This window comes from Dreissena polymorpha, chromosome 2 (genome assembly GCF_020536995.1).
Source record: "Dreissena polymorpha isolate Duluth1 chromosome 2, UMN_Dpol_1.0, whole genome shotgun sequence".
Taxonomy (NCBI): domain Eukaryota; kingdom Metazoa; phylum Mollusca; class Bivalvia; order Myida; family Dreissenidae; genus Dreissena; species Dreissena polymorpha.
Genome location: NC_068356.1, coordinates 48230181 through 48240293, shown reverse-complemented (window position 1 = coordinate 48240293; position 10113 = coordinate 48230181). Strand labels below are relative to the sequence as shown.

Sequence of the window (10113 nt, the reverse complement as noted above, 5' to 3'; positions counted from 1 at the left end):
AGCTGGCCAACCAGAACAAACTATTGCAAGACATGCTGGGTAAGATATCTTTTGTGACATTCTATGACAATATTAAGAATGTTTATCTGAAGTACAGCATGCTATAAAAAAAAATTCTGGCAGTGCAGGTAAAGTTTCGCTGTAATGTTGGCGTTTTTACCTGTTTATGGGTTTCGAGTTTCAAAACATAAAAAAACAAGACACGTTTGATTGAAACTAAATGACATTACTAACTTTCTCGAAATATTCTTTAAAGTGATATTATGGGCATCTAACAGTTTATAGGTGTCTATCGCAACTGTTGTTTATTTTTGGTGTTTTCACTTCATATACACTTATATTTGTTAATGCAGCATCAACATACTAAAACAATATCCCGGAAAGAGAAAAATAATGCATTTGAATATCAACCGTACTTTCGTTTGACAACTGATCACACATGTACAGTGTGAACCAAAATTTAGTTTTAGTGTAGATTCGTTTATACGAGACAACGACACCATTTTGTTTTACGGATCATTTCGGCCTACAGGACTGGGTGGGTCACGTAAAATATATAATATAATATATATTTTTTTAAACAACTGGTAGCAAGATGAGTTGTAGATAATTGGTCAGTAACCACATTTTAACTTACTCTTTTGACCTGTCAATTCTTTTCAGCTCAATTCAACAGTGAAAAATGCCCATAATATCACTTTAATATAAGAATTGTCCAAATGATTGATTGCATCAAATAGTAAAACAATACGCAACACGCAATAAATTTTTACCATTTGATTAATTCGTATAAAACTTAGTAACACCGGACTTGAGCGTTGGTCATGTATATGCATTGACCTAAAAATCATTTAGAATCCGGTATAGTATTGTTACTGGAATTAAATTAATGCTGACACGCCAATATTAAGATGAATATATAAATAAGGAATACCAGAATTCGAGAGCCTATTTAACAAATATTTCATTTTAATGTATTCTAATACATCCATTTAGGCACTCCTGGTGGCTCAATTTACACCCGATGGGGAAGAACGACGTGTAACGCTAACAGGACACAAACCGTGTATTCGGGTTACGCGGCAGGCAGTCATTACCAGAACCAAGGGGCTGCCGCGAACTACCTTTGCCTCACCAAAGAGCCGCTATGGAGCAAATTTGATGACACCAAACAGAGCGGAGCGCTGGTTTTCGGGGCTGAGTACGAGTTCGATTACCGGAACAGGGTAACTTTCTTCGATAGGGAAATTACCGATCAAGATGCTCCGTGCGCCGTTTGTCAGTCTCCTCGTTCGCAATTGCTGATGATTCCGGGTCGCAACAAATGCCTTGACGGATGGACCTTGGAGTACGAGGGTTACCTCGTGGCAGGCGATATTTTGCATTCGGCCGCTTCAGAGTTCATATGCCTGGACGCCAAACCCGAATCACTGCCAAATGACTCGGGAGATAATAACGGAAAGCTATTCTACTTTGCAGAGGCGAGATGTGGTGGGTCCCTGAAATGTCCACCGTACGTCGATGGGCGAGAACTGACGTGCGTCGTTTGCACGAAATAAACAAAAGCTGTTTATCGATTACTGGTATGAACCTTCATTATTTTAATTACAAATTAATCTTTCACAAATTTATGAGTTTTCAATCTCTGGTAATACTTACATGTTAATGCTCAACAAGATAACGCAAGGTAGAATTTAGATAAAATATATAAAATACTTCGCTAAGAATGACAACAAAGCCATGTAGAAGCACCTGTGGTATGAAGATGTGCCAAATTCCAGATGTATATGTCACGCAACTCACCGGATGCAAACGAATATTATTCTGCACTAAACGATTAACTTTTCCTCTAGTCTATGGACACTAGTAACATGGAGGGGATAGTCTACATTAGAAACGTTTATCTCTAAGCTACTTCTGTTTTGTCACTGTATATAATATTGGTTATTGACACAATTTTTAACTGATAAAAGTGTTATTCTTTTTTAGACATGTGTTTCTCGGATGGGAAATAAAATTAAACGATGTGTTGTGTGCAGTATATTTGTGAATAACAAAACATCTTCATATTATTAGAATGATATATTGCAGACTTTTACGTAATTCCTTAGTTGTTTCACTTGCACACTAAGATTTTTTACGTACACACTTAAATGTTCACATGCGTAATAAGACCTACTCTTTGACCTTACTTGTGCACTCTTATATCTTTTACGTGCTAACTTAGACCGACACGTGTAATTTTAGATCTTTTAAGACGTCACTTCAATCATTTAGGTGCGAACTAAGACCTTAACATGTGTACTTTGACCTTCGGATGCACATTAAAATATTCGCGTGCACACTTAGACTTTCACGGGAATTCATACACATTTTAAGTGCTAACATGGACCGTCCTCGCACTTCGATCTATCACGTACGAACTTACACATTTCTAGTGCGCATTAAACTCAGCGATACTTATAGCGCAGCGAACATAAACGACACACTATGTTGCGGATGTCATCTCATAAAAGTCTGGTTGGCGATCATAATTTAGCGGATACGAATCTTGTTGTTCTGTCACTGCTTTTTTCCAGAGTTATCTCTAGTCAATTTCATATCCAGGTTAAGTGATGTGGAATAGTTATCGCGTAGTTTTCGTGCCGGAAGAGTCTTTATATTCCAATTGCTGTTAATGTATTCCATAGCAACCGATATTGGCCACCTTATTACGTTTAATGGCAACTTTAAACCAATGCTTATACCAAAAGTAAAGTACAAAGATATGCACTTCCATGTTCCGTTCTTCCATACTTTTATCTTATTTTATTATAAATCACGCTATTTTTGGAAACTCGTGTATTGAATACTAAGCATTCTGACCAAAACACAATTACCGAAATCAAATGGAGCGATGCGATTTATTTGTTTCCTGTCGAATCTTCCAAGTATGCACGACACACATGCAATCCGAAATACGTTTTGTATTCTTTTGATGCTTGTTCAAACTTATTTTCTGTTTAATAAACGACAACGCCCGAATTCTAGCTTAAAGTGGTGTGTTTTATCACAGAAATTACCTAAAACGAGATACGTAATGAATTGCGTAATCAATTTATGAAAGTAAAAGTACGGAAATCTGGTTTGGTAATACATTTCAGTGAAGTAACAGACATGATTATATGTAATAACACATGGAAGAGCTGGGTAAGACGTCGGTCCGCAGAGAGCCGATTATAGACGTACGGCCATGCTCTGCCGTGTTTTTGTCTCAATACAGATATAATTAAATATTGCTTTACTATGTCTTAAAACATCATCAAAACTTTTAGAAGAAACATCCTAAGATGACGATTTCAAATATATCTTGAATCAACAGACATTTACATCTAAGGAAACAATTTAAAAGAACATGGACGTTTTGATCCAAGTATTACCATAACATCCCGTGCCTTATCCTAAACAAGTCTCTTATCCTAAGAAATACGGCACGCAATATACTAACGTTTCAAAGACGACACCCAGGAGGCGTTCATGAAACCTTCATACATGTGGGTTCAGGGGTATTTAGGGATATACACTAATTAAGACATCTTTTTCTCCGTTTACGTAGCGTTAATATAGTTATAATACTATGAGCCCAGTATTGATGTTTTAGGTTTAAGCACGAGTTTATTAACGCCCAAATCAGAATACCCAAGTCCCCAATCACTTCCATGCTTCCATGGAGGTGACTTATATATCCATGCATAAAGGCCAGTGCCAGGCTAATAATAGTGACCCTAATTTTCTCATCTAACGTAAACGTATATTGATCTTTGACTTTTCAATTGCATAAGCGTACACATTAATTGTGTGGAGTGAACTATTGTCACATTTTAATTCATTCATTTGAAACTTATTTCAATATTTTATTTAACACACGCTCTTTATTCTTTTCGCAAACCTTTAAATTATTTCACCTTTTTCAAATTTCATTTGTTTAACTATTCTTTGAAAGTTTGCTTCAACAGAAACTTCCCTGTTTCTTGCCAACAGTCTTCAAGGCCGTTGGCGCATTGATATACGATAAAGCTTTGGTGATCCGGTGATCGTCGGAACAAAATCGCCGAAAATATAGATCGATACATCATCGGTTGGCTCAGCAGACGCTTGGTTGATTAGCGCGATAAGGCTAGAAACGATGACAGAATAGAAGGTCGAATATAATTCGTCATGCGTATAAATATGTACCATTGTATAATATAATTGTGATTGTGATTATTAAACGTACAGAAAGGTTTTTGGTAGACCAACAAGTCGTGATGTCTTGTTATGAAACTTCATCTGTTTTGATCTAGAGCGCAAAGGAAATCCGTTCTAAGTTGTTAACGACATGAAACAAATAAATAATTCTGTTCAGGGCGTTGCATCATGAAAACCTCACAGTAGTTTCAATCGCAGTGGTCTACCCAACTTCTCTGTTTGTCTTAACATCGGCCTACCCATGTACGCTGGCTTTACTCTTGTTTAGGGGAAGCGTTAACATATGTTCGAAGTTTTGTTAGTACAACATTTACAAGATCTTTTCTTAACATATGATGTTATCTTAAAACAAAAATCTGAGGAAAAAATGGATGCCTTCAATTGGATTGGAACTTTCTATGCTTATAACAATCATAGGAAGGATCATTCGCATGACATGTATTTCAAAGGCAAAATGTTAAAGCATCTTCCAATTACGAATAAACTCATTGGCAACAACGTTGGATGTCGCGTGAAAAGCGCGAATGTTTAGAACACTTACGGAGGCTTGTCAACTGCCAATAACGTGCTAATATGTCACACAGTTCCAAGGGAGGGATGACGTTAATCTTATATGCGCGCGCACATCCGCACCTGTTTTATATATTGCAGTTGTGCGTCAATATACACCTATTTGGAGTTCATTATTATTATAATGCACGGACATGTTCTAAACCGGTCAACGAGTTTGGGAAGATATTCATACGGATAACACAGAAATGCAAGGAACTTCTAAATCCAAGACAGCGCCAAAGTAAGCTTTTATTATAAAATAAAAATTATAGTATAAAAAGAAAACTACTACTACTACTACTTCTTCTACTACTACTACTACTACTACTACTACTACTACTACTACTACTACTACTACTACTTCTACTTCTACTACTACTACTACTACTACTACTACTACTACTACTACCACTACCACTACTACTACTACTACTACTACTACTACTACTACTACTACTACTACTAGTAGTAGTAGTAGTTCAATAACAACTACTACTACTCATACTCCTACTCCTTCTACCACTAATACTACAACATCTAGTTAAAAACGTCCATTTTGTACATTATCTATTTTAATTTACTCATCGCGGAGGTATATTCACATAAACAAAGTAGAAATCCATCTCGGTCAACAAGTGATAACTTATTATCAGCACTAGTTTTTATGGATTTTAAGTGACAAACAAACTATGTTTCTAAGTAAAACAAGGGCTGTTTGTAAAACATGCATGCCCCCCATATGGGCTGTCAGTTGTAGTGGCAGCCATTGTGTGAATACGTTTTTTGTCACTGTGACATTGACCTTTGACCTATTGACCTGAAAATCAATAGGGGTCATCTGCCAGTCATGATCAATGTACCTATAAAGTTTCATGATCCTAGGCCTTATTATTCTTGAGTTATCATCAAGAAACCATTTTACTGTTTCAAGTCACTGTGACCTTGACCTTTGACCTAGTGACCTGAAAATCTTTAGGGGTCATCTACCAGTCATGATCAATGTTCCTATGAAGTTTTATGATCGTAGGCGTAAGCATTCTTGAGTTATCATCCGGAAACCATTTTACTGTTTCGAGTCACTGTGACCTTGACCTGTGACCTCGTGACCTGAAAATCAATAGGGGTCACCTGCCAGTCATGATCAATGTACCTATGAAGTTTCATGATCCTCGGCGTAAGCATTCTTGAGTTATCATCGGGAAACCATTTTACTGTTTCAAGTCACTGTGGCCTTGACCTTTAACCAAGTGACCTGAAAATCAATAGGGGTCATTTGCCAGTCATGATCAATGTACCTATGAAGTTTCATGATCCTAGGCGTAAGCATTCTTGATGTATCATCCGGAAACCATTTTACTGTTTCGAGTCACTGTGACGTTGACCTTTGACATAATGACCTGAAAATCAATAGGGGTCATCTGCCAGTCATGATCAATGTACCTATGAAGTTTCATGATCATATGCCTAAGCGTTCTTTAGTTATCATCCGGAAACCATCTGGTGGACGGACCGACGGACCGATCAACCAACCGACCGACCGACCGACATGTGCAAAACAATATACCCCCTCTTCTTCGAAGGGGGGCATAATAATAGCATCCCTGAGACACGAACGCTGAAAAAAAGCGAAAAACTTAGATTCGTCCGCCTCTCCTAGTGTCTGGTGAGCACTCTATGCTTTACTGAAATAACTGACAATTATTTTTTATTTTTTTAGAATAATACATTGGTACTATTACAATTGCTAAGAACTGCCCGCGAGATTTGCTCACAATATGTATACTATTTAGTCTCAGTCCCACGAAGAAAAGAGGAAGTTCGATTTCCAATCTGAGTAGCATATACACGGCAGCTGGATGGTATATTAACGACCAATGCGGTAAGACGGATAATCAAAGCACGATTTTGTGTTGGTTCATAGTTTGAACTTAGTGTTTTAATGAGTTAACTATGAAGACATAGTGTTGTTGTTTTTTAATAAAAGATCGAGTGCTTGGTATGAAGATTTTGTGTTGGATCGGCTAGAACAGGGTTCGAATTCAGAAGCATCTTAAGTTAAATTCTATTTTTATCCTTAAACTGGGACATTTTCTTAAGTGTTTCATTTCCCATTGCAATACTTTGGCAAAGAGAATTAAATCAAAATAACATCATTTTGACAATGTTATTTTAGGAATACCAAAAGAAACATGTGATTCCTTATCTAGTAATGAAATACAAAATATTGTAATGTTGACCTTAATGAAATTATTTAAGAAATGACTTTAGATGTTTCTGGAATACAATCCCAGGCGTCTTAAAAACTCGTTGGTTTCACTTTTGAAGCCGAGTTGATGTCCTAGGAGTAGGATACCCTTTGAAGCATTTAAGGCATTTATACCTGCCTTTTTATTCAGTTATTTTTGCATCACTTGGCCATTAAATAAACTGAAAATTATTGGGGACGCATCTTGTAAAAACAACTTTGGCATCTTCAAAGAATTGCCAATCGTGAAATTTGATTCAAAAATATGTATATTTTTTTATAAAAGACACCGAAAATGCCATTAACTCGTAGACCGCGAAACAAGGACTATTACATTTATTACATTCTCTGATATCCTGAAACCAGGTCGATATTGCCGGGTGGACTATCTGAGCCAGCGAGGCAAGTGGTTACAGCTGGGAAAACTCCTGGCTGTCGTCTTTATCCCGATATTTGCCGGCTGGGCCTTCACCTTGTATAGCTTAGCGGAGAATGTTATTGCGAAGAGTGCGTTTATTGAGGTGGGTGACCAAGCCTATTAATTACACTAAAGCCGAACTCCACGGAAAATAATTTAAGCATGCTATTTTGAAATCAAATGTAATTAACGAAAATTGCGTGTATTGCCTTGAACATTATTTCATCTGTTCAATATTCAATACTTTAGGTTTATAACCGAAGGCGCTTAGTGCGCGTGATCAGAATGACCTTTGACATTTACTGATCACCCGATAAACAAAGGATACGAAACTGAGATACTATTCATAATTGTATCTACCTCTTTCAGGCGCAAGGTACCATGATGAAATCAATCGCATTGGGAAGGCTTCTGTTTAACATACAGAAGGAACGCGACATGTCGATCCTGTACATCAGTCGACTGGGCCTCGGATCGAAGACATTCTTGCTTACAGATTACGATAAGACGGATAAAGCCTTTGAACAGATGTGGACCTGGCCGACGGAATTCACAATGCTCGAAATGAAGCAGTTTCGAAGCAAGGAAAGCCTGATGTCATATATCAACTTACACCGAACTGCTCTCGACATCAATACATCGACTACCAAATCTGAGCTTGAATTCTACAACGGAATCGTGGAATTCCTATTGGATTGGATGATCTTTAACATCCAAGGTACGGGATTTGGTGAAGTTTGGACGACCTTAGTCGTGTTCCAGAAGATCACATGGTGCACGCTAGACGCCGGGGCAGAACGGGCATATGGTGCATTGTTCTTTGCAAACGGAAACTTCCCTGACGCAGACATGTATGATGAATATTTGAATCGTATCGCGCGCTTCAATATCAACTTCAAAACTTCCGCTTACTTCTCTGACCTTGTCGATCCTCTAACGGAAGAAAAACGTGATATTAAAAAATACATAACTGCAATTAAGATGCTTCGAACAGAAATCTGGTACAGTAATTTCAGGGGGAACTATTCTTCCATTGTTAAAGCACAGGCTTATTTTGACAATACGTCGTTTCGGATTGATTACCTGTACACTCTCCAAGAAGCATTAGCCAAAAGAATAATAAATGACATGAATGAAACCCTTCATGACATCGAGATGCAAATGATCGCCTACGCAGTGGTAGCAGTGGTTGTTATTGCAGCTTTTCCGGTTATCATATTCTTTTCTGAAGCACTGACTTCGCATATGCAAACTTTTTCAAAAGTTCTCATGAAAGCGTGCGATAATCTGAAGGACGAACAGAGCAAAACCGACATCCTACTGTTCCAAATGTTGCCGAAGCCAGTTGCCGACCGACTGAAGAAAAACGCCAAGGTTGAGTCGGAATTCTTTAAATCTGCGACTATCAAGTTCACCAGCATTGTTGATTTCAACGAACTAACGATAAAGTCAGCCCCCCTTGCCCTTGTGGACTTGCTTAACGTCCTGTACACGGCTATGGACGAGAAACTGAAGATGTTCGACGTGTACAAAGTAGAAACCATCAACGACACCTACATGGTTGCTTCAGGTATACTACGCAATGTCATAAGTATGCAATACAACATAAGCTTTACTTCCCAACAATACGTTCTTCAAACGATTTATAAATCTATGATAGCGCTAAAAGCCCCGTATTCAAAAGTTTTACCTTATTCTGTGCATAAATAATTTATTTTATAGCTACACACATAATAACAAATAGAATTTAAGATGACGGCTAATTGATATTGTGTATAAACAACTCGTTGACAAATATATAACATTCGTTAATTTACTCCCTTTGCCGACTTCATAGTCCTACCATTCAATCACAAAATCTATTATCGGATCTAATGTTCAGTACTAAACACTAATTAGCACAGTCACGCCGAGTAAATAACCTTTAGAGTCACGCGATTCTTACGTTTATTTGACATTTTGGCTCAGTCAAAATATTTCGGGAGGGAGATAAAAACAAACATACGCGTGTGTTCTGCGTGGGTTGTGGTAGCGAATATTTATCGAAAGTATTCTTTTCTTGCGAAATCGCACCGTTCCCATATCGATTAAAAAGTTTAAGAAGCCATATCCAATTATGTTGTCAATTATTTAATATTAAGCGCAGTTGATGAGTGAATCGAACATACATATCTGTAAACAGCTTGCAGTGTGCTTGCGTTGGATATTTCTTTTTAATTTGTAATGGCGTCTCATTGCAGGCGTCCCGGTACCGAATGGTTCTCGGCATCCAGTGGAAATTGCCTATCTGGCATTGGAGATCGTCTCCATGATGAAGAGGCAAGCGTTTGGTGAGACGCGGATCAAGGTCCCTCTGCAGCTGAAAATCGGTTTCAGCACAGGTATCTCAATGTTTACGATTCCTGATATTTCTACGAATTTGGTGTTTTAAATTACATCTTAACGTCATATGCATTGCTTTGTAAATTAAATACTTTTTCAGTCAGTCAATGCCCTAATGTATTGTTTAGCGTTGTGACATTTATTGGCCACATATTCAAGCGCTTGCTTTGAATTAAAGTAGGATCTTAATAAAAATAAACGTCTGACATGCAACATATTTTTTTTGTGAAAAAAAAAATGTGCCGAACATGGTAACCCGTCCGACATGACCTGTAAACGGCTCGGGTAA

General features: G+C 37.7%; 1 protein-coding gene across 1 annotated transcript; it reads left to right on the top strand.

The window, feature by feature from the left end:
* Positions 1–3176: 3176 nt before the first annotated feature.
* On the top strand, positions 3177–9873 carry LOC127869718 (uncharacterized). The gene is made up of 4 exons (XM_052412373.1): positions 3177–3189; positions 7391–7545; positions 7812–9012; positions 9683–9873. Exons 1-4 carry the CDS (start codon positions 3177–3179, stop codon positions 9871–9873), a joined length of 1560 nt encoding a protein of 519 aa, XP_052268333.1.
* The last annotated feature ends 240 nt before the right edge of the window (positions 9874–10113 follow it).

Coding starts and splice junctions, on each gene's coding strand:
- LOC127869718 (XM_052412373.1), top strand. Junction 7,546..7,811: donor CGAAGAGTGCGTTTATTGAG/GTGGGTGACCAA, acceptor TACCTCTTTCAG/GCGCAAGGTACCATGATGAA. Junction 9,013..9,682: donor CACCTACATGGTTGCTTCAG/GTATACTACGCA, acceptor GTCTCATTGCAG/GCGTCCCGGTACCGAATGGT.